At 42.8% G+C, this 25,715-nt stretch overlaps 1 protein-coding gene across 2 annotated transcripts in view; it reads left to right on the top strand.

Annotated features, from left to right (window-relative positions):
* Positions 1-22,840, top strand: part of CASP2 (caspase 2) — a 31,323-nt gene extending 8,483 nt beyond the window's left edge. Inside the window, exons 2-11 of one of the 2 annotated variants that reach the window (XM_063434926.1) lie at positions 10,116-10,260; positions 10,371-10,532; positions 13,329-13,383; positions 14,582-14,670; positions 16,416-16,589; positions 17,044-17,172; positions 18,977-19,067; positions 20,606-20,752; positions 21,478-21,587; positions 22,406-22,840. In XM_063434926.1, the coding sequence (XP_063290996.1) occupies positions 10,117-10,260; positions 10,371-10,532; positions 13,329-13,383; positions 14,582-14,670; positions 16,416-16,589; positions 17,044-17,172; positions 18,977-19,067; positions 20,606-20,752; positions 21,478-21,587; positions 22,406-22,537 (1,233 nt within the window). In that variant the 5' untranslated portion in view covers position 10,116 and the 3' untranslated portion in view covers positions 22,538-22,840. Of the gene's footprint in view, positions 1-10,115; positions 10,261-10,370; positions 10,533-13,325; positions 13,384-14,581; positions 14,671-16,415; positions 16,590-17,043; positions 17,173-18,976; positions 19,068-20,605; positions 20,753-21,477; positions 21,588-22,405 lie in introns of both variants that reach the window. The other variant, XM_063434925.1, reaches the window with a different exon arrangement.
* The last annotated feature ends 2,875 nt before the right edge of the window (positions 22,841-25,715 follow it).

Raw genomic sequence — 25,715 nt, 5'->3', positions numbered from 1 at the left:
GGCTTTGCAGAAGTTGCTTATCAATGTTGTGATTCCGGGTGCTTCATAATACTTCTGTATGAGGGCGGCCATCAGTTCTTTTGACAGGTGTGCAGGCCCATGTGCCCATTGGACCACTGCTGGGTATAAATTTCTGGGAAGACAAAATTTGAAGTTGTTGTAATATATTCCGTCCTTTTGGACAGCTCCTTTCTTTTTCCATTTCTGGATTTCTTCAGGAGTGACTGCAGCTTGCTGTTCTTGTAAAATTCGCAAATCAGTAGGAAGAGTTTGCAGAGCAAAAATAGGGACTTCTTCTTCTTGTCCGGACACTTCTTCATCCACTTCCTGCAAATCCCTGGCCGCTAACTTAGCAGCCTGATCAGCCAAATGGTTGCCCTTTGCTTCATCTGTATCCAATTTCCCATGGGCCTTTACTTTCAAAACGGCCACTTCTTTGGGGAGTAGGAGGGCATCCATTAGCTCCTTGATTGCAGTGCTGTGTTTGACTGGTGTACCGGCGGTGGTAAGAAATCCTCTAGTCTTCCAAATTAGGCCGAAGTCATGTGCCACGCCTAGAGCATATCTTGAATCTGTATAGATGTTGGCACGTTTTCCTTCGGAAATTTTGCATGCTGAAGTCAGAGCCTGTAATTCAGCTTCTTGTGCAGACATTGCTGGCGGTAAGGATGATGATTTAATAACTTCATCTGTTGTGGTTACGGCATATCCTGTATGATATGTTCCTCCTTCATCGGCATATCTCGATCCGTCCACAAACAGGGTAAAATCCGGATCTGGTAATGGGTTCTCATGCACAGTTGGTAAGTGCACTGTTTCCATTTTCATCTGTTCAAAACAGTCATGAGGTGTTTCTGGGTCATAATCATTCTTTATGACCAGATCTTGAAATTCCTTTTCCAGGAAATGGCGTGGCCATGCTTCTAGAAGGTCAGTTGTTGGGTATTTGACAATACCATTTTCCTGTAGCTGTTCTTCATTCATGGTGGCCCATAGTTTTGCCATGGGCCCAAGATCATTCCATGACCTTGTCTTCAACTTGGTAACAGGAATATGTGGGATAGCAGTATCCCAATGACGGTAAAGGTAGTTAAGTTGTTGAGGTAGCTGGATCAAGACCATACTATTGCCGTTAGAGTCACAATAGAAGTCTTGTGCAGTAAGCTTTACATCGGTCCGGTGGTAAAGCTCATCTTCATAGCAAGGTTCAGGGGTAATGTTCGGTTTGTACCACATGGTGCAGAAGGCGTGATCCGGGCCTTCACAGAGAGGTTTTTCGCCTTCATAAAATGTCAGATGTGGATGCATGACTTTCTTGATACATCCACAGAGCAGGTGAATGTAGGTTTCATCCGTGATAAATCCATAATAGATACCCCCCTCAGGGAGTGGAAGAAGAGTGGACGGATTAAGCACTTGACATCTTTGTATGGAAATGTTGTCAGGCAAAAGAAGATGACACTGTAAGCGCAGATGTCTGGCTGGAGACACGTGCTTGAGCTGGACTTGGTTGATGATGGCAGAAATGTCATGAGGGGCCAAAACAACCAGAGGGTGGCCAAGGACCAGGTCTGAGGTTCTTTCTATGAGTTCTCTCGCAGCAAAAACAGCCCTGAGACAGGAAGGAGTCCCTCTGGCCACAATGTCCAGTTGACATGAGAAATATCCAATAGGCCTCTGGCGGCCTCTAGAGTCATTAGTTTGGGTGAGGACTCCTGTAGCATGGCCTTGTCTTTCAGAGACGAATAATTTGAAAGGTTTGGAGTAGTCAGGTAGGCCCAAGGCAGGAGCTGAAGCAATGGCACGTTTTAAAGCATCGAAATTGTCCAGGGCGTCATTGGTCAGACAGAACGGGTCAGACTTAAGAGTGTCATAGAGAGGTTGCATAAGCAGGGAGGCTTCTGGGATCCATGCTCTGCAGTAGGAAATGAGGCCTAGGAAGGCATGAAGAGACTTTGAAGTCCTTGGAGGTGGAATGTCCAGAACAGTTCTTACCCGGTCCCGAGTAAGATGTCTGGTACCTTGAGATAGGCAATGTCCAAGGAAGATCACTGAAGATTGACAGAATTGTAGCTTGATGAGTGAAGCTTTGCATCCTTGTTCTGCCAAATAGGAAAGAAGACTGATTGAACACCTTCCAGTGGTGGGAATATCATCTCCACACAGCAGTAGATCATCCACATACTGAAGCAGGACAACTTCTGGGTGCTCAGCTTGCCATGGGTCAAGGATGGTGCCCATGGCCTTAGCAAATTGACTTGGAGAATTTTGTGCCCCTTGGGGCATGACAGTCCAGGTATACTGTTGCATTTCATGAGTGAAAGCAAACAGGTATTGACAGGATGGGTCCAGTGGGACACTGAAAAAGGCATTGGCCAGGTCAATAACTGTGAAGAATTTTGCAGATGGTGGGACTCCAGAGAGCAGAGTATGAGGATTTGGTACAAGAGGGGTGTCCAGGACGGTAGCTTCATTAACAGCACGGAGATCCTGAACCATCCTGTACTTCTCTGGTTCACCCTTTGGAGTTTTCTTTTTCACAGGAAATAACGGGGTGTTGCATTCAGATTTACATTTGACAAGGGCACCCTTCTCCAAGAGTGCCTTGATGTGGACAGAAATTGCAGCAGACTGTGCTGGTTTTAATGGATATTGTGGTTTTCTTGGTAACTTAGCTCCTGAAATAAGCTTTACCACCACAGGGGGAACATTTAGGTGACCTATGTCCTCTGGGCCTGAGGACCATAACTTAGCGGGCACCTGTGTTTTTAATTCCTCTGGGAAATTGGACCTTAATTCTGCTGCCTCCTCACGGGGCTTTTCTAAATGCAGCATCAGAGGCAAAGAGCATAGGGCTGAAGTGTCTGATACAGACAGAGGTGTAAACATTTCTACCTGCCCATCCGGGGTAAAGGTGATGGATGCTTGCAGGCGTGAGAGGACATCAGCACCTAACAGGTTAATGGGGCATGTGGAGGATACTACAAAGCGAGCGAGCAGGCTAGAGCCAACTCGTAGCGGGGTTGTTAGAGGGCTATGTCTCGGCTGGCCATCCACTCCAACACAAGAGACATCAATATTGGACAGGAAAGATGGGTCTGGCAAGTCTCGTTCTCGCAGAACACTACGGGCTGCACCTGTGTCAACAAGGAATGTGGTAGGGTGGCCTTCAATAGGCAAAGTCACTGTAGCGAGTGGCCCCCCTTTATCCCCTGTAGACACTGCCATTACAGGGGTTACAGACACAGGCTTGCCAGTCTCCTAATCGTCCGGTTCTTCAACAATTGGAACCTTTGTCTCGGTCCTGGGGCCTGGGGCAGGCTTAGAGAACTTCTTGGGTGCCCCTGGTTCCTTTTTAGGTTCCGGACAGTCGCCTCTGTAGTGTCCCTGAGCCCCACAATTGAAACAAGTTACATCTTCTAACCTGACTCTCTTGGTGCCAGAGGTGACGGGGGTAGCGCGAGCTACCATGAGGGGAGCTGGATTGGATCTTCTTGGGGTCTGAACAGATTCCAACCCTCTAGCAACTAAAAGTAGGGTATCCAGGGGAACAACCTTGTATTCAGGACGCGCAGCAATAATTCCCTTGCGTATAGAGTCTTTAACACCTTGGACAAACGCACCTGACAGCATTTGTGAATGAATCTTGTCAGTAAGATCAAACCCCAAATCTGTGAACATTTGATACAGTCTTGCATGAAACCTTTCCACTGATTCTCCTTTATCTTGAATAACATCAGTAAGGCCAGCAGCCTGATCCGCAAGTTTGTCCTTAGCCCATTCTCTTAATTGGGTGCAAAAAGTTACTCCGGAGGGGTAATCAACGTCACTGCCGAGCAGATCCGTACTGAGGTGTCGGGCCATGCTTGGCCAATATGCATCCCCTGCTTTTATAGCACAAATGCTCAGTAGATCACGCCATGCTGCGGAATAAGTCTTTTGAATTTGAACTATCCCTCGGTAGAAGGGCATAGGCTGTTTTTCTGGGTCAGGGAGTGATTTCATTAGAGCACTAGCTTGAGTGGGATTGAAAGCAACATATTTAGGAGGGGCCTGTTCTCCCCGACCCTTGTGGCCAAAGGGGTCATCGATAGAACGATGAGTTGGGGCTCCCGCAGCAAGCTCCGATGAGACATGGGACACCCTGTCCATCTCGTCATCATCGAATTCTATGATATTGGCTCTTTTGCGTGGTGCAGGGCCCGAATGAGGTGAAAGGATCGGTGGTTGGGAACGAGCCCCAGATGCAGGGGTGGCTAGTGAGTCATAACCTGGGGATAGGTAGTCACCGGGGATTACCGGCATCAGGGCCGAACTGGGGGCCGCCATATTGGTGGCCGGAAAAGGTGTTACATTAGGGTTAAGGGAAGGGGTGGCGGCCATGTTAGATGTGGGCACATCCGGAGCAACCTGTGCCGGACTGGGCATAACCGGAACCTGGGGAGTGGTTTGGGGAAGGGGTAGTGGATATCCGGGATAGGGCAGGGCCATGGGATATGGGAAGGGGTAGGGCCAGGCTGGGGAGGGAAAGGAGGTGGGGTATTGGACTGGGGCGGAGATGGGAGGGGACGGAGAGGGATTGGTAGGGGTGGGTGTAGAGGGAGGAGCTGGGGTGAGGGTGGAAGAGGTGGTTAGCTGGGCGGATGAAGAGGGGAGGGGATCATTAATGGAGAGGGAGTGTAGGGAAGGAATGGCAGATGAAATGTTAGGGGGAGGTATAGCAGGTAGCGTAGGGATGGATGAGGATGATGGGAATGTTAAAGATGGGGCAGGGGAAAAGAAAGATCCATCAGAATTCAGGACCGGGCAGACAGGGGAGGTAATGGGATGGGTATTGGGAGTGGGGAACATAGTCAGCTGGCTATCACTTGTTGCTGACTGAATCTTGGGGATAGACATTCCCTGGGCGCCGGTTTTGGGCGCTGGCTGAGGGTAGACCCCAGTAACACAATTATTATGATACACAAACAATTTCACACCTTTGTGATTTATCTCTTCCTCAACCCAACCTTCTAGCTGAATAGCCTTCGCTACTCTATACCATGCTTCAGCAGTCTTTAATAAACCATTATCTGTAAGCTTGCCTTTCTTTTCTGTCAGTAACCTACGCCAACTTTCTGGTTGCAATCTTCCACATGTCGGTACAGCAATTTTACATACTTTTGCAATCTTTTCAACACCTTTAACCATTTCCTCACCCTCTCTGTCTTCGACTAAATCACATGCTAACCAGCCCTTACTGGGCTTGCTTAAATCCTGTCCCATAATCCCTTTACCCCTATACCAGCGTCCTAGATATAGGGAGAGAGAGGGAAAACTGAACAAGAACGTCTACAATGCTCGACTGCCACCCGAGAATCGTGGGACTTTCTCAGGTGCGTCTTCCCAAAACGTAGACTAGTCACTGAATCCGCCTACCCGGGGTGGTAGACACGGATTGGAGCGAAGTGAGAAGTGTGTGACCAATCACTTCTCTTTTAAGAGAAATGGGAGTGGATAGTATAATAATATAGGAAGCTTAGAAGAGATGAAAGGCAAGGAAAAATCCTTAGAGACAGACACAGGAGTTCATGAGACTCCTAATAAAACAGACAAGACAACAATACAATTGAAATACAGTGCATGCATTACAGTTCAAATAAAATCAACAATAATCCCTTTCCTTCTACATGTGCTTACTCCAAAGTCACCTTTCTCAACCTCGTAGTGTCCCCGCTCGGAGAACGACTTTCATAAGTCTCACTACCAGCGGCCAAGGATAACAGCTAACACCGGTCCGAAATCCTTTCCAGCCTCCCTCTACTCTGCAGTCCACAAGAATGTGGCCACGTCTATCCTCATTCCCGTAGTGCCCCTATAAAACCCACTTTATAAGTCCCACTACCACGTGATGCGAAAAACAAGCAATACCTGCCTGAATCCCCCCCGGAAACTGAGTCCCCTGCCACAAGGCTCAGTCTCCTACCACAATTAAATAACCAGTGGATCTCCGGCTCAACTAGAGCCGAAAGGTCCGGGCCAGGACGTCCCCAACTCAACTAGAGCTGGATGGTCCGAACGTGCACAGTGAAGCTAGCTAGGCTATCAAAGTGACACACCATTGGATCACAGGAACCTATGATTCTACACAGATCCCACAGTTCCACCAACTTCTTTTTCCTTACAGCCACAGCCACGAGGCTCCTAAAAGAAGTAAACAGGCAACAGAGGACCCCCAGGAACACATCCACAGGTCCACCCCCCCTTTTTCCTTACAACCACAGCACAGTGGTTCCTAAAAGAGGTAAAACAGGCAACAGAAGACCCCCCAGGAACGCATCCACGGGTCAACCCCCCTTTATCCCAAAAGGGGTAAAATACAAACAGATAGACAGACACACTGAAGACCCAGGCAAATCCTCTCAGGTCCACCCCCCTTTATCCCAAAAAGGGGAAAACAAGCAAGACAGAACCCCAGGCAAATCCCCTGCAGGTCCACCCCCCCTTTATCTCAAAATGGGGAAACAGGCAAACAATTCAAACACAATTCAAACACACCCAGGCAACAGATAGACTAAAATGCAGGTAAACAAGTGAGTAACGAGACACCGGGCAAGATATTACCTGTCTTTGATGTCCTCCCGGGAAGCAGTCACAGACACGTGGACGGGTCAATCAAAGGGGCCGGAACGTACCGGTGGCTCTGCAGAAGTCTCTACCGTGTATCTGGAGGTGATCAATCTCCCTTCCTTCCCCCTGGATTCCTCCGTCCACCCTTGTCTTCCTTAGGACGGCTCACCGGCCGGACATAGCCCGATGCCCCACGTTGGGCGCCAAGTTGTTATGGTACTTTTTGAAAGTAAACCAAAATGTTCAAAGTCTATCTGTTCCTGTCCAAATCAATAAATTAAATTGCGTATATACGCTGAAGTAATTAAGTCTGACACACGAGGTTCAGGTTAAAATAACTTCGAGGAAGTTTATTGGCAAGTGAAGAAAAAGCGGGCGCGCAGGCCCTTTTAAGAGGCATTTTGCGTCATCATTGATTATTAGAATATCAGCAAATAAACATCATCAATTGGATTAATTGTTAAGTGACGGAGTTAGTGTCTTACCTATTGGTTAGTAAAATTAAGAGGTTAGTCCCGTGCCCACCCATCAGAGGTGGGATTATTCTGGACACGGGTGGGGGACAAGGGGGTCCTAAGCGTCATTTTACACGGTCAGTGATATCAGGCTTTATGTCCAGGTGCAAGGTCTCTTATGAATAGAACATTTCATTACTACTGTGTTCTGTGGCCTTCAAACTGTACTATCTTACAAGCTCTTAAGGAGTAGCCAGCAAGTCTTAAGGAGTAGCCAGCACCTCCTGGTACTTGTCCTTGAAGGAAACACGGTCTTTGTCTACTGTACTAATTGGGTTGAGAAGTTCAGTCACGTAATGTAGTTTTAAAATGAACAAGTTAAGTCATGAGGACAAAATGGAGGATTGAAGAAGTCAGGTTAGGAGGACAAAATGGAGGACGAAGTCACAGTATAAAGTTAAAATGGAGTTAGTACAATAATTCAATACAAGTACAATAAAGATTTTTAATAATTCCACATCAGTCAGTATCTCTCCATAGGTATGTATATAGAAAGATACAAAATAAAAACAATAGCGTCTGACCTACTTGAGCAGAGACGAGCAGGGCTGGAACTGGAGGACGGATGGCTCATCTTAAAGGGACACTGTAGGCACTCAGACCACTTCAGCTAATTTAAGTGCTGTGACCCTTTTGCACTTAGTGCTGCAATGTAAAACATTGCAGTTCCAGAGGACTAGGAACACCTCTCCAAAGTGTCAGATGCCATCGAATGTGAGCATTTGCCCACTCAAGTCTGTTACGACGTCGAACTGCAGTCAGGTCAAGACCCCAATGAGGACGATGAGCATGCAGATGAGCTTCCATGAGACGGTTTCTGACAATTTGTGCAGAAATTCTTTGGTTATGCAAACCAATTGTTGCAGCAGCTGTCCAGGTGGCTGGTCTCAGACGATCTTGGAGGTGAAGGTGCTGGATGTGGAGGTCCTGGACTGGTGTGGTTACACGTGGTCAGCGGTTGTGAGGCCCGTTGGATGTACTGCCAAATTCTCTGAAACGCCTTTGGAAATGGCTTATGGTAAAGAAAGTAAATTCAATTCACGGACAACAGCTCTGGTGGACATTCCTGCAGTCAGCATGCCAATTGCACGCTTCCTCAAAACTTGCGACATCTGTGGCATTGTGTTGTGTGATAAACTGCACATTTTAGAGTGGCCTATATTGGTGGCCAGCCTAAGGCACACCTAATCATGCTGTCTAATCAGCATCTTGATATGCCACACCTGTGAGATGGATGGATCTCAGTAAAGGAGAAGTGCTCACTAACACAGATTTACACAGATTTGTGAACAATATTGGAGAGAAATAGGCTTTTTGTGTCCTAGATCTTTAATTCCAGCTCATGAAAAATGAGGGCAATAACAAAAGCGTTGCACTTAGAATTTTGTTCAGTGTATATAAAAAATAATAAAATAAACAGTAACAGTAAAAAAATAGATAAAACCGTATCGATAGTACACTTTTGTCAAAGTACTTTTATTTATAAAAAAATTAAAAACAGTAACAAAGAGAAAAATAGATAAAACCGTATAAATAGTACACTTAAAGTAAAAGTAATTACAATGTTCTTATTACTTCACATAGGGAGGATGTAGGTAGCAGGACACTATAGTGTTATTAATACATGTTTGTATTTCTATTATTATAATGTCACTTTAACACGGCTAAACTTATCCTATGATTGCTGGGAGTTGTAGTTGAATTTCCTGTTTTCTACTTTAGAACAGCTGAGTTCGACCTCCATGGCATCAGGTACAACAGTATTTAGTCATTACTGAAGATTTCCAGATTAATTTGTGTATTGGTTCTTGGATCATTACTTTAACATCACATGTAAATTATTCTCTACAGCAACCGAAATGTTTAATTTTTCTGGTCTTGTGTTACATGTTAAATGGCTGCAGAGGGTGATTTCTATCCATAACAAAACAAAAAACAAACCACGTGCTTCTTTCTCGTACAGCTATTCTGTGTTCGCGGTTTGGCCAGCTTTGTCCCCCCTCACACCCTCTTTTTCTTAGTCATTGCTTAGTTCCTTGGCTGCTGTGTATTAACCCTTTAACTCATTTGTTACAAACCATGTGATTGAGGAATCCCCATAACATTAATAATGTGTTAGCTGATGGTCACTGAAATAAATCCCCTTGTTTTGTAAATAGTGTGTTTGATTCTGGTAAGCGTTTACAGGATGTCTAACAGATGCTTAGCTGAGGGTGCAGCTGGATGGGCCGTTTTCATTGTAAGCCCTGTACACTCAGCGTACAAATCCGCCATTGTGTCTTCCTGAAGGTCTGTGTTTAACACCCCCTCTTTTGATCATACATCTGCTTTGTGTTGGCTCGTTTCACTCTCTCCCTCCGCGTCAAGCTGTCTCTTGTTTTGTTCTTTTTCTCCAAAACCACTTCCGCTTTGCTTACTTATTTAATTTGGAAAGTGCTGATATTTCTGTCCTGGGAAGTACAAATGATACGATACGCAAGGTTACATGTTTACCTGTCCTGGCACAGGAAGCTGTAATTCAGTTATATTCCATCTGTATGTAGAATGGACAGGGGATTGGGAAAATTCCTACGTTCCTTCCTGATAAAACTCCTCTAATTAACCTGTTAAAGTCTGCGATATCACATGAATATTGCTTTATTCTCCTGGATGTTCGACACACTAGATACCATTTAATAGCTATATCAGTCTTCTGTATATCTTAAGGTACAACACAAATCTACTTCTCCACCCCCTGCACTTGTTACTAGACTGTCTTAGAGAGTATTGTACCCTTTCAGTGACTCGCACATGGTTTCAGTTTGTGTTTTGGTTTGGTTGCAGCCGGTAGATTTATTTGAGAAACTAGCTAAACATTTCTGCAGATTTTCTGTAATAACCGTTTGTTTTCAAACATTTTTTATTTTGATCTAGTTTGCTTAACTTTGCAAATGAAAATGTGTGCCCTTGCATTGAGTACCGTTGTGACTGCGTTGTGTTTTCTCTCCCAAGGATGGTGGGAGGGATGAAGGACTGCCACAGGCAGGTTTTGTTGAAGTCACGGATTTTTCTATCAAATAATATGGAGCCTGATGAAGTGCTGGAGCATCTTGTGGCCAAAGAAATCTTGACAAATTTAATGTATGCCAGAATCAAGGTAAGGGGAATAGGAAGATCAATACGGTTTTGAGTGACGTTTTCTTAACAAACATGTGTAACAGTTAAAGTTAAAATGACTTAACCTTGGCATTTTCATTTACCTTTCAGGCTTTTCCAGTGCAATATGATCAGAATATTGCTTTACTGACTATGCTTCCAAAACGAGGGCCAAAAGCATTTTCTGAATTCTGCAATGTTTTACGAGAGACTGGCCAGAAGTATTTAGCTGAGGAACTGGAAAATAAGCTATGTTCTCCTGACACACCAGAGGTGGGTTTCATCATCAAACATGCTCAGATGCCCTGTGTCAGAGCATTGATAGGATAATGACATAAATCCACAACTGGTTCTGGTTTTATGTTGGTGCTTTGAGGCACAAGTGCTTTCTAAGGGACACTGGAGCTAACTGCTTTAAAGCCTCCACTGTTTATTTAGCTTTGCGCCACACAGTAGCCTACATATTCACAAATGATTACTAAGCACCTTCCGTAGAGAAAAGAAAGTAACAGAGATACATTAATTTGTATTAAAATATATATACTGATCAGCCTCACATTAAAACAACTGACAGGTTAAGTGAATAACATTGATTATATAATTACAATGGCACCTGTCAAGGGGCGGGATATAGTAAACAGCAAGTAAATCAGCTCTTTTCACGTGTTAAAAGCAGGAAAAATGGACAAGTGAAAAGATTGGGTAACGGGGTAAGAACAACTCCAAAACAGCAAGTCTTGTGGGGTCTTCCAGGTATGCTTTGGTTAGTACAAGGAAATACAATCAGTGAACCGGCGTTAGGGTCGTCGGCGCCCAAGGCTCATTGATACTTGTGGGGAGGGAAGGCTAGCCCGTCTTGTAGCTCAAATTGCTGAAAAACGTAATGCTGGCCATAATATAAAGGTGTCAGAAAAACAGTGTATGGAGTTTGGAGTATGGGGCTGCATAGTCCCAGACCTTTCAGAGTGCCCACCGCCAAAACCGCCTTTAATGGGGATGTGAGCGTCAGAATTAGACCACTGAGCAATGAAAGAAGATTGTTTGGTCTGATGAGTCACATATTTTTTAGATCGGTTGGTTGCCCAGGTCTGTGTGCGTTGTTTACCTGGTGAAGAGATGGCAGCTGATTGCACTACTGATCTTAGAGCCATAGTAAATGATTGTAGTATCCAATAGCAATCCTCAATCTTTTCTGGAAGAGGCACAGATTAGCCTGGCGACACATTCATCAATTGTAACTTATTATGTATTAAATGACGTTCTTCAGTGTCGTACCAGCCTTTGAGAAAAACCGCACCATTATACTAAACTGGTGGATATAGAATGCCTTCTCTATAAAGGTTGGGCCTGCTGAAGGTAGGCATGGTGACCCAGTTTTAGGTTCTGACAAGGCACCGATCAGTGTAGGATGTAAAAGCTTAAATATAAAGCGTAAAAATAGACAAAGGATATAAAAATACACCAAAGTGTTATTAGAACTAGGTAATCTGACTTTGCTAATGCTTGTGATGGAGTATACTAATTTAATCATTTCCTAAATAATACATTTGAGTCCCAGTAATGTTGGCCTCGATTTGCAACTATTAGTCACTGTTCTTCATAGCAAATTCTAAGATAGAGAGAAAAAAAAGTGAAACAGAATATTTTCTGTAAGAAATATTAATAAACCAATTGAATTGCTGCAAAAAAATAGTTTTTACAATAATATTGGTTAGGTCTTAAAAGTAGCAACATATTTAAAAGGTCACTATAGTCACCAGAAAAACTACAGCTTAGTTGTTCTGTTGAGTGAAGTCAGTCCCTGCAGGCATTTTGTTGCAAACACAGAAAAAAGGCAGTGTTTACTTTACAACCTAGGGACACCTCCAGTGGCCACTCCTCAGACGGCCACTAGAGGTGCTGCATTGTGTGCAGCACTGGCGCTCAGCGTCTCCTCTTTCTGCATGGAGACGCTGAACTGTCCTCATAGAGATGCATTGATTCAATGCATCTGTATGAGGAGATGCTGATTGGACAGAATGGCGTTTGGCTCCGTCCTCGCCCGCCTCCTTGGCTGAGATCATCTAAATGATCCTATTGGAAAGCATTGTGATTGGTTGAAATCATGTCTTCTGATAATGGCAGTCAAGGAGGCAGACATGCATAGACATGGAAATAAGGTAAGATTTTACTATATCTGTGGGGGCTAGATAGGGATTTTAACATTATAGGGTCAGCAATACACGTTTGCGTTCCTGACCCTATGGTGTTCCTTTAATATTTGCACAGCAGATTCAAAAACTGTCCAAACTAGAGCAGATTAAAAACTGCTGAAGCTTTTTGCACTCCCTTTTGGCTTGGAGAAAAACCAGTAGTATTTTACAAATTTCTTAATAAGACATTTACAATGACAAATACAATTATCTATATAGCACCAACATATTAGGCCGCACTGCACAAGAGGTAAACAAGACAGCAAAACATGTTTGACAAACAGAATCAATTGGTGAAGATAGCCCGGTGCAAACAAACTCACAATCTAAACATTCATGTTCTTGTTTTATTCCTCACATAATGGACAGAATAAATAAATTGGTTTATTGGAGCTATATACCTGCCCCCAGCTTTCACAGGTGTAAGATCCCTGTTTTTTTCCAGTCCTTTATTTAAAGTGAAGCATTAGTTAAATCTCCTGTGTCCGGAATGGCATTTTTTTGCATTAGTCGTTTCTCTAAGCATTTGAGTATTTTGAAAGAATTCCGACGTTGAATTCTATAATATATTTTAGCTGACTGAGAGTTGGAATACTTATCCCAGTTTCCTGCTGCTTTCTAAGTGTGCTTGCAACTTGTTTCTTGGGGTGAAAGGGTTAGAAATCACAATCTGTCTGCACTAGAACAAAATAATGATAAAAATATCCCTCTCACTCAAATTAGATGGAAGGCAATGCTTCTTTCTCAGTCAGTTTCTAATGCCTTAACCTGTGCCAACAAATGGGAATATAGATTTGTCTTTTATCTCTGTATTCTAGCTCCTAACATCCATTTACCGTGCTTTGTTTATAATAACATCTTTCTCTTGTTGCAGCAGAAATCCTTGCCATACCCTGTAAATGAGACAGGCGTCAGAAGAATGCTCTGGACAGGTAAATATTTGCGGATACAATTTGTTACATTGCCTCCTTTACCTGTGCCCAGCATGCACCACCCTCTTGTAACAGTATAAGTGAAGAACTATGAGTAAAGGTACGCCGTCAATTTAAAATAAGCATCCTGGGAGATTTTATAAACTTGTGCAAATAGCTCTTTTCATGTTTTCCTCATTGAAACTACACAAGACATATTCTTAATTTTGTGCAGCTTTTAAATGAGAGCTGTTTTCCATATCCAGTCAGTTTATAGGACGTGTGACGTTCCATCATTTAAAGCTGTTTTGGACTATAATTAGCTGATTTCCTTATCCTTGTCTCTGTAAATTTCACTGCAGAATATGTGGTACTGGTTCAATTCTCACAGTTGTAGGTTTGATCACCCAGACACGCAGCCCTCACAGTTCATCCATCCAAGGACAATAAAACAAGTGCTATTGAGTAACTTAATATCTGTAGTAGATGCACACATTGTCAGTTAGCCAGAAATCGCTTAGCTGCAATGTTAATTCTTTCAAAAACTTTAATCTGCATTTTCCTGACTGTCATTTTTGTCATATATTGAATTACTGAGCTTCAAATAAATCTAATAATGGAGTTCAAATTAACAAGTTTGGAAGAGCGAAGGTGTTGCCATGTTAATTTCAGATATTTGATCATTTAAACAACAATGAACACGGTTGGTTTGGGTGAAACTACCAATTGTCTTGAGGAACTAATGTTACTATATTTAAAGAACATTTATATTTTCTTCACTGGGGAATCCATTTTTCCACTAATGTATACTTCTTTCTTGGTTAATGAATTCGATCTTATTACACATAATGGTGGCTGAGGTTTCACATAGACACTTGTAAACAATTAAAGCCAATTAAATTTTTTATATTGGCAATTATTCTTGGCAAGACAAAACTTGTAAGGTAAACTAAACCTGTATTCTAATTTTTCTGACTTTTTTACAATAAACCGTGTCGTATGAAGAGAATTAGAAGATGCATAGATGAAATGATTTCTCAATTAACCGGAATAAGAATAAAACTTCCTGTGTTTCCGTGTGAATAATCTCTGCAAGATGAAAGACTACAAAAGTCAGACTAAACAGACCGATTTAATCATGGAAGCTCCCAGCTGTATTTGTTTTGTGGGAGGGGTCACCGCTAAGACGATATTCACGTTAACCTGTGTTTTCTTTCAGAATCCCCTGACTATTCTATTGATGATGGAGATGGCCCGATCGTGGTTTCGTTTTGCAGTGTTGATTTCTACCTGGCTCATCATAATGAGGTCAGTAAATCTCGAAACGTTCCTATTTCAAAATCGATACAGAAAGTCTCTAAAGTGAAGGCATTATGGCTGACTGAGATTATCAGTTCTCTAAAGGGAAACAGTGGGCAAAACTATGCTGTATTTTTTATGTATTATATTTGTGAGTTCAAGTGTTTTTAAATAAAACAAAACAAAAAAAAACAACATATTTTAAAGACCCAGAAATTTTACAGCTTAGAAAATCTGACTGTACCTTCAAGCAGATTCCTCCCTCCCCAGAAAGATACTCCACCAACCAGAAGCCTCTCATTTTGATATATGGGTTCTAATCTTATGGAATAAGTCGTTTATACCCAGAGAGCAATTTACTCATCACATATCATTATGAGCTGATGTCTAAGTATAGCTCAGTTTGGCAGGGGTAAAGAAACAGCCATTGTCCCGGACTCATTTATGCCATGTTATCCTGCAGACTCTGCTTTACCTTTAGAATTATGCTATGTACATGAAGCATTAGGGCAGTGGTTCCAAACCTTTTTTCAACTGAGTACCGCTTGGCAGCCTATTACGATAAATTGTACCCCTCATATTATCATAATGTTTGTTATTATAATGCTCTTTTTTTCTGCCCCAAGATCTCCCTGCTTTTCCTCTGTCCCAGGCTCCCTTACCTCAGGCTCCCCCTGCTTCTTTTCTGTTCCAAATAAGCATAATGTATATATTACACATTTACATACACAGATTTACATACACACAAACACCGACAATCATCCACATACACAGATACAAACACTGCCACACATGCTGATGCACAGATACAAACACTGACACACATGCAGATACACACACAGATGCAAACACTGACACCATACAGCTTCACAGACACACTAGTACACGCACTGACACACATGCAGATACACAAATATAAACACTGCCACATACGGATACACACACTGGCATGCATACAGATGTACAGACACACATACAAACATTGACACACATGCAGATACACAGATACAAACACTGCCACAACTGCAGATACACACACACACACTGATACAAACACTGACAAACATACAGATGTACAGATACACAGATTCAGACATACACCCTGACATACATGCAAATAAAAACACTACAGACACTTAAAACACAAACATTCAGGTCCCAATTTTAGCCACCCTTCAGTTTTCTTGCTGGAGGGTGGCTCGCTGTTATACCTTCGGTGCAGCTGGTTTGAGTGGGCTCGGAGAAAGTGACAGGCTGCCACTTCCTTCCAGCTCTCCATCTATTAAAGCACGCAGTGCACGACTGGGCCCCTTGTGACAGATGTCCCTTGAATGGCTCTAGGTGCATGGGCCACCCGACGGACCTGCAATTCCCAGCCTGTGTGGTGGGTCTGCACCGGCGGCAGAACTGCCATTACTGATTTCTTTTTGTGTACCACAAAGGCACAGAATTGTACCCCTGCGAGTACATATACACAGGTTGTGAACCCCTGCATTAGGGGACCATGGTTATGGTTCCTGGCATCTTATGCAAAACAAGGGGCAACACAGGTCTGACATGATGACAGACCAGTAACAGAACCATTGTTTACCATGAAATCCTACACAACTGCATACCATTTGACATAGTATCACCATTTAGTAAATAATGATACAGTGTTCCCTCATACCAGTCCAAAATCACTGCTGCTTAGGTGATGAACTTTTTATAAAAAATAAATACAGAGATTGAACCTAATTTTCTGTCTGCATTAGGCGTACAAGCTTACCTCTTGTCCACGTGGTCTCGCCTTAATCATCAGCAACACAAAGTTTTCTACTCCAGACTTGGATTTTCGTCATGGGGGAGATGTGGATTTGGCCTCTCTGACGCAGCTATATTCCCGTCTGGGTTATAAAGTTATCCCACACAATAATCTAACCGCTCAGGTAACAAAGCTGGAACTGCAGGTCTTTATTGCAAAGTTTTTACTCACATACAGCACTCTAATAACCCTTACACGAAATACAATGTACACGTGAACCAATTGCTTTAATGGCTCACATACAGCACTCTAATAACCCCTACATTAAATACAATGTACACGTGAACCAATCGCTTTAATGGCTCACACACAGCACTCTAATAACACCTACATTAAATACAATGTGCACATGAACCAACTGCTTTAATGGCTCACATACAGCACTCTAATAACTCCTACATTAAATTCATTGTACATGTGAACCAACCGCTTAAATTACTCCCATACAGCACTCTTAATAACCTATACATTAAATACAGTGCAGAACCTGTAAAGTAGACACATACTAACAGCTCTAGAAACTCTCTCTGCAAACATGCTGCATGTGTAATGTTATCTCCTTTTATCTCCTACCTCAGGACATGCTCTGTAAACTAGACACGTTCTCCAAATTTTCAGAGCATGCAGATCTGGATTCATGCATTGTAGCCCTTCTTTCTCATGGGGTTGATGGTGCTGTGTATGGGACTGATGGCCAGCTGGTCCAGGTATGTAGGTCATCCTAAATCCATTAATCACATGAGAGTGGATGAAGGCTTGTGGTGGGGAGCGGCCTGTAACTGAGGAGCGGTGGGGAGCTGCCTGTAACTGAGGAGCAGTGGGGATGAAGGCTTGTGGTGGTGAGTGGGCCTGTAACTGAGGAGCAGTGGGGATGAAGGCTTGTGGTGGGGAGCAGCCTGTAACTGAGGAGCAGTGGGGATGAAGGCCTGTGGTGATGAGTGGGCCTGTAACTGAGGAGCAGTAGGGATAAAGGCTTGTGGTGGGGAGCGGCGCAACAATTGAGCAGACTTGTGGTGTGGAGCGGCCCTGTAACTGAGGAGTAGGGAGAGGAAAGATTGTGGTGGGGAGCGTCCTGTAACTGAGGAGCGGTTGAAGGATTGTGGTGGGGTTCCGGTCTTTAACTTAGGGAACAAGGGGAGGATGGATTGTGGTAACTGAGGCGCAGGGGAAGGTAGGATTGTGGTGGGGAGCTGCTTGTAACTGAGGAGCTGGGGGAGGAAGGATTTTGGTGGGGATTGGGCCTGTAACTGAGGAGTAGGGGGAGGAAAGATTGTGGTGGGGAGCGGCCTTTAACTGAGGAGCGGGGAAAGGATTTTGGTGGAGTGTAGCCTGTAACTTAGGAGCAGGGGGAGAATGGATTGTGGTAAGGAGTGGGCCTGTAACTGAGGAGCTGGTGGGAGGAAGTGTTGTGGTGGGGAGCGGGCCTGTAACTGAGGAGCAGAGGGGAGGAAGTGTTGTGGTTGGGAGTGGGCCTGTAATTGGGGAGCAGGGGGTGGATGGATTGTGGTGGGGAGTGGGCCTGTTACTGAGGAGCCTGGGTGAGGAAGTGTTATGGTTGGGAGCAGGCCTGTAATTGAGGAGCAGGGGAGAGGAAGCATTGTGGTGGGGAGCGGCCTGTAACTGAGGAACAGGGGGAGGAAGGATTGTGGTGGGGAGCAGCCTGTAACTGAAGAGCAGGGGGAGGAAGGATTGTGGTAGGGAGCGGCCTGTAACTGAGGAACAGGGGGAGGAAGGATTGTGATGGGGAGCGGCCTGTAACTGAGGAACAGGGGGAGGAAGGATTGTGGTGGGGAGCGGCCTGTAACTGAGGAACGGGGGAGGGAGGATTGTGGTGGGGAGCGGCCTGTAACTGAGGAACAGGGGGAGGAAGGATCGTGGTGGGGAGCGGCCTGTAACTGAGGAACAGGGGGAGGAAGGATTGTGATGGGGAGCGGCCTGTAACTGAGGAACAGGGGGAGGAAGGATTGTGGTGGGGAGCGGCCTGTAAATGAAGAGCATGGGGAGGAAGGATTGTGATGGGGAGCGGCCTGTAACTGAGGAACAGGGGGAGGAAGAATTGTGGTGGGGAGCGGCCTGTAACGGAAGAGCAGGGGGAGGGAGGATTGTGGTGGGGAGCAGCCTGTAACTGAGGAACGGGGGAGGGAGGATTGTGGTGGGGAGCGGCCTGTAACTGAGGAACAGGGGGAGGAAGGATCGTGGTGGGGAGCGGCCTGTAACTGAGGAACAGGGGGAGGAAGGATTGTGATGGGGAGCGGCCTGTAACTGAGGAACGGGGGGAGGAAGGATCGTGGTGGGGAGCGGCCTGTAACTGAGGAACAGGGGGTGGAAGGATTGTGGTGGGGAGCGGCCTGTAACTGAGAAACAGGGGAGGAAGGATTGTGGTGGGGATTGGTAACTGAGGAGCCGGATGGAAAATTACTTGTCTGATTACTAAGTGCGAGTAGGAATTGTATTTATTTGTTGTAGGATGTTTTCCTTGATATTTGCTAACGCTGTGTGTTTGTGTAATAGCTGCAGGATGTGTTTAGAATTCTGGACAACGCTCACTGCCCACATTTACAGAACAAGCCTAAAATGTTCTTTATACAAGCCTGCCGTGGAGGTGAGCTCTGCACAAACTTTGGTTTTTTTTCTATTTTCTATGTATAATTTTTTTTCCTGTAGGTTTTTGCTGCCAGTGCTCTCTCAATTCAAACATTTTGGTTTGTACGACCTTTCAGATTTCGGTTGTATATGCCAGTACAAACAATGGATGCTGCAGAATTTGTGGGCTTTTTATGGTTAATTTATACATTTCCAGCCAAAACTGTAACCTATTTATTTCCAATGCTGTTTTAAATGGCTTCTTACTCCTAAATGCACGAACATGACAGTCCTGTTTAAAGAGAGGCGGCTACAGGGGGAGGGGCGGGCTGAATAGGTAGTTTAAGGATTTATTCACTAAACTAGGAGTTGTAAATACACAAAGCATATTATAGGTCGATTTAACCCGACTGGTAAAATACTTTTGAATTATAAAAATACGATGTAGTATGTTTGACATGGCTACTGTGGAGTCCTGTCATGTGTGATAGAGACGTACTGCATACCGCACTCACCAAGTAACCCAGGTGTTCTGAAGCCAGGACTGGCCGGGCCTCCCTTCCAAGATATACAGAATAAATAACGGTTCAGGCACTCCGCGCTAACAAAAATAGCAGCTTTATTTGGGGCAAAACAGCTAAATTTCGGCCCTACCTAGCTTGATAAAGACCCGGTAGGGTCGAAACGTTGCTGTTTTTGCCCAATAAAGCTGCTATTTTTGTTATCCCGGAGTGCCTGACCCGGTTTTTATTCTGTCATGTGTGATGTCCATAGCACTTAACCTTAGATCACCCACTATTAAGATTATTCACTAAACTGAAAAGAATTCTGATGGCAAATTCAAATTGAGGCGCCAAAATTCAGGCTAAAATAGCAAATTTGGAAACCTTCTCCAACTTATCTATAGTTTTATGGCAGTTTTAACCTCAAACTTGATTTCAGTTCAGTATACTTGATAAACATTTCCGTGTCTTTTGCAACTCGTAGCATCCAGAAAGTGAAACAGAAAGTGTCGGGTAGGTAACCGCAAGCTAAAGTGCTTTATGGGTCTAAATGATTCCTGTATCTGAAGTCTGTAATTTTTTGACAGATTATATAAAAGTGGTTATTTCTATAGAAATTGGCACTTTTATAACTGGTGGCAGAAAACTGCTCCCTGGCTGCCACTTATACAACCTTTGCAAGATGCTTTTTATTTTATTTTTTATTTCCATATACCACCAAAGAAGACATGCAGAAAAAATACATACATCTACTAAACAGTTAGGAATTCCAATGGAGTATTCCTTTAATATGCCTATGTGTTAATTCAATGTGATTGTACACGTCCACTTTTGATATCCATATTCTCTAAGACATAATGAGGAAATCAAAGTTTAAAGACCTCTCACAGTTTCTCAGCGCTGATTTACTCCGCACAGGACACTGGTGTTGTTATTTATTTTAGGTGTTGCTATTTTTGTATAATTAGGGATTATTTATTAAAAAACAAACAAACAGAAAAGCCGCAATGTCTCCTGCTGTTCTGAATACTTTTAACACATGTTTCCATCACAGAAGAGACAGACAGAGGAGTTGATCTGCAAGATGGCAGGGAGCAGTCCGCCTCTCCCGGCTGCGAAGAGATGGACGCTGGAAAAGAGTCGGTAAAAGTGAAACTGCCAAAGCAGTCTGACATGATCTGTGCCTACGCTTGCCTCAAAGGTGAGGGGGCACTGTTACTTCTAGTCATCCTTAAAGGCTTCTAGAGCACCAATTAAACAAAGCCTGTTCCCATCTATCAATTAGTTTGTTGGTTTCAATATATTCTATTAGATCAATCATATATTTCAATCGAATCTCTATTTTATTTAAAACCGGGGTAGTCAATCTTTTAATACTTACCGCCCACTTGTGTATCTTTGTTGATGGTAACATTTTCTTACCGCCCCCTGTGCCGCAGCTACTCAATTTGTTTAGCTGAAGTTTAAATATGTACTTATTTTTTATTTTTTTTCTACTTTAGGCATGTTTATTCATATATAATTTAATGAATTTCCGCATCTCCATCGATGCAGTGCCTGCTAGCTCGAGAACTGTTTAAATTTTAAGAAAAATAAAGTTAAATGTGAAAACAATAAAGTTTATTGAAATTATCATAAAATATTTTGTAAATAGAGGAATTTAAATTATTTCAGATTTTCCGATGCCTGTGAGCATGATCTACACACCGCCCATTTTATTAAGTTAAAGTTATGGTACTTAGAGTGTTCCATTAAGGACTGTGCATACACACCTGCCAGTTTTGTGTTTGATTTACTCAAAGTAATTTTATCAGTTTAGAAAAAGACAATAATTTAAAATTAAGGAAAACCTTGTTACTATTATTTTGAATTATTTTTGTTTCCTTTCTAACTTTTTTTTGTATGTTTTCCTTATCTCTGGCTCAGGGACTGTCTCTCTGCGGAATACAAAGAGAGGATCCTGGTTTGTAGAAGCACTTATCTCTGTTTTTTCTCAGCATGCCAAGGACACACATGTGGCTGACATGTTGGTGAAGGTAATAATCCGTTACATTCTGTGTGTAGTCCAGGGATCGATGAAGTTAGGAGCTGGGTTATATTTATTTTAAAAACACTCCATATATGTATACTTTCATTGGCTACAAATAAACGTCAATCACAAATGTAATAAATGCATGCATGAGTAATATATGGCTCCTAACAAGTTCTGGTGTTGTAATTGTTCCTCTTCCTTCACCATGCAACCTCAACTTTCCAGTTACTTAACCATGATGTACCCTCTGCTACTGCTGCTGTATTTGGGTCCGCCTGCTAAAGAGTAAGCTGTGATGAGTTGACAAATGATATAAAACATTCGGCCAAAGTTGCAAAAAAATCTCTACATTTTTAGTTTTCACTCATCACAGCTCACAGCAAATCAGTTCTACACCCCAAAGTGTGGAATGGCACTGCGGCTCTGACCCTGAATATCCCATAAAGCTTTATCCTTCATCTTTTATTCTCCATGCTGGTACACGCACAACTATTTAATTCCATTTTACAGCATTAAGCAATATGTTGGTGCTCTTTAAATAATAGTTTGTGTCTTCCTTTCATACTAAGCTCCAAGGTTTTAGTAACATCATGACTGTTTTACATGGCTGCAGTGCTGGGTTCTGGCAGCAATTAGACTGTTGGTTTCCTGATTTTATCAAATTAATCGTGATTGTTAAGCAATGCCTTAGAAGTGGGAATGTAACTAGTGAATTCACTGTTCTTTCCCTGTTTAGCTTTTAAATGAAAACCCCTTTGTCAATGTCTGGTGCTGATGTATGTAATGGGTCGCACATCCTGACTCTTGTGGTGTCTTTTTTAGGTGAATGCATTGATAAAGGAGCGCGAGGGGCACGCTCCGGGCACCGAATTCCATCGCTGTAAAGAAATGTCCGAATATTCCAGTACTCTGTGCCGCAATCTCTACCTTTTCCCTGGCATTCCTGGCTTATAGTGGTTCTGTGAATACTGCCACAATGAGCCAGCTCTTAGATACATGGTGTTTGCAATATGCGAATATGCTTTATTTTTTTGCAGAAATCTTCTTGTCTTCCAGATTTTTTTTTATGTACATTTTTTTATAACTGATAAATATTGTATATCTTATAGTATTATGATACTATTGTGGCTCAGTTGCTTCCCCAAAGAGTTACTCTCACTGAGTGAGAGAATTCCTGAGTGTCCGCTCATTTTAAACCCTATGTACTACAGAGGTTCTTGCTGGTTTCTGTTCAATCAGGAAATCTATGGAGCTTATTCCTTATTCCTTATTCCTTTTTACCAAGCTATCTCTGATTGATGAAGCATTTCTGATTCAGGGTGCAAGCTTGTAAGGGACCCTTTATTCCTTAACCTGGTATTATGCCAACTACTCCCCCCTCCACTGAAACTTTTACAAATCATGACTTTGTATTATTATTATTTCGCCTGCACGGCCTGTAGAGAATAAGCCCCTTTCCGTTATTACACGGGGCCGATTTTCCAAGTGGCGAGAAATTAGACATTCCACAACAATCGTCACACAATAAACCAGTGGATACACCCTTACTCGCAGTATAATTACTGTATTTTACAAAACTAAATTTATTTTTAATAATGAATACAGCTCGTATTCCAAATATCATGTGCATGTTTTTGTCCTGAACCACCTTCTAAAAATTTGGCATATACTTAATGCCAAAAATGTCACGGGACCAGCTACGTTTATTGCGTCCGCCTTTGTGGCGACCTCTGTCTCAGGTCTGTCTCACACTGCCAATGTTCTATGTGTTTATGCTCACCAAACCTTTTCTGCTAACAGGATGTGTTATATACCATATGTCACTTTATTTTATACAACTATCAAATGATAATAAATTTTTTATTACAATTCGTGTTTTGACAGGTCATTCTCTGAACAGAAACATTTAATGTAAAGCTGAAGGATTAATGGGAGCCAAATTGTTTCATCATTAAAAATGCATATCAGTGTATTAAGCAGTATAATGTATTATTGAAGTATTGTCACATTTAATGAGATACATGTTGTCCAGGAGGTATGCCTCTTCGCTTATTGTTATCTCCCTGTTAGGGCTATTAATGGGCTGTTTCCTTCTTATAATGTGACTTTGAAACACCAACTAGTTGGCAACCGTTACATTTCAGGGCTTTTCAAAAATGGTAAAAACACAATTAAATTGTCTGATTTTAATGAATGCATTGTTTGTAGACCTCTTACAGTGCTTGAAGAGGAAATTACTTCTATCTGGAAGTTGCAGACTTAATTCAGATTGCACTTTGATGAAGCACCGAGGCAGGGACTCCCATTCTCCCTACAGATTACCCACAGGTAACTGCGACCAGGACTGGCTGTCAGATGGCAGCTTGACGTTGATGTGACCAGGGTATTCGGAGTGCGTGGGTGTAAGGAGCGTGATGTTTATTCTATTTGGTCACATTTATCACCTCAAATATTGTATTGTAACACCTATATTTTGGGGTGTATTTCTTTTTTTTTATGTTTGTTTTTTTTTTTTACATTACATTAGTAGTATTCAGGATTTTTTGCATTTCTGTTTTTGTTGTATTGGACCCACTTAATACTGTTTATTTCATGTTTACTTCATTGATCATTTTTTAGTGGTACACGCAAAATGCTAGACAATCTGTTAAAACCAAATATTAAAACTACTTTTCTCTAGTTAAAGTAAGCAAACGTAGATAGCTGGTTCATAGGAAATAAATAGAATGAAAAAAAATTATTTAGTGTGCCACCCGTTGGTAGAAGAAGAGAAATGGGCACCAGAAACCAAATGCTGACGGTAACTAATGTGAGACAGTTACGACTGAGTTTCATATAGCACAGTGATAGTCCAATAAGCTAGCTCCATTCTCTTATCCATTTCCCAATCAGGGGAGCTCCTACCTGCGCCCTATTAGCGGTGCCGTAGCAGACCATCTGTCCAGTAGCCATGTAGCCCAGTTCTACAAGTTGTGTGCAGTCTCCCCCCCCACACCCCCCAAGGAGTATAAGTGAACAGGAACACTGCCTCCCAGCCTGGCCGCTATACTATTAGTTGACTACGGCTTCAACAAACGCAGTTTTTGTTGGTACTTGGGCAAACACCTAACCCGACATCTCTGCTATCTCGTCTGGTCTCTCTAGAAATGAAGGTGGATTAGCGGAAGTTGTTCGCTGCCTGCAGAGTATTGGATGTAGTAACCTTGTCCCAATACAATACAGCAATAAGACCAGAATTTAGGTCTTGCTCCTCCCTTCTCCTGCACTTTTCTGGTTTCAAACATGCACCAAAATTATGGCCCCAGAAACGAAGCAGAGATGCATATTATTATATTTTATGTAGACTGGAATAATCCCCATTGGTTCACTGGGGGAATGAAATGGACTCCACAAATATAATCAGTTGCTTGAGGACTGGACTTCACGCCCTCAGGACTGACAATGCTCCGGTAGGTATCACCGGAATGTAGAGGGAATGCAAGCACTGTCCAATGCTATTTAGAGGAATCCCTAAAAGTCCTTCTTTCCTCATGAAGTAGCCGACTAGTCTTGGACTTTTTGCTGGCAGCATGGAGAATATGTGTCCTCGTACAGTGATCAGTAATGTTACTGCAGAAAGCATTCAGACCCCTTCATTTTTCACACATTTTTTAATGTTTAATGCTAAAAAAAATTAAATTAATTTGTTTTCCACATCAATCTACACTCCCCTTATACCATAGTGACAAAGGGGGGAAAAAATTATTTTAAATTCTTTGAAAATTGATTAAAAAGAAAATCTTGAAACCTCACATTGACATAAGTATTCAGACCCTTTGCTACAGCACTTGAAATTTAGCTCTGATGCATTGCATCTTTCTGGATCATGTTTGAGATGTTTGTACACTTTGATTGGAGTCCACATCATTTGGAAAGACACACAGCTGTCTATAAAAGGCCTGAGCTGTAATTTCAGAGCAGAGCTAAAATCACGCTGTAAGTACAAAGGAACTCGGGCGAGGATCAGATATGGTGATCGCTACAAACATTTTTGGCTGCATTGAAGGTTACAGAACACAGTAGCCATCAGAGTTTTTAAATGGAAAATGTTTGGAACAACCAGAACTCTTCTAGAGCTGAGCAATCTGGGGAG

The sequence above is a fragment of the Pelobates fuscus genome, chromosome 10 (assembly GCF_036172605.1).
Source record: "Pelobates fuscus isolate aPelFus1 chromosome 10, aPelFus1.pri, whole genome shotgun sequence".
NCBI lineage: Eukaryota > Metazoa > Chordata > Amphibia > Anura > Pelobatidae > Pelobates > Pelobates fuscus.
This window is presented reverse-complemented; position numbering and strand designations above follow the sequence as displayed.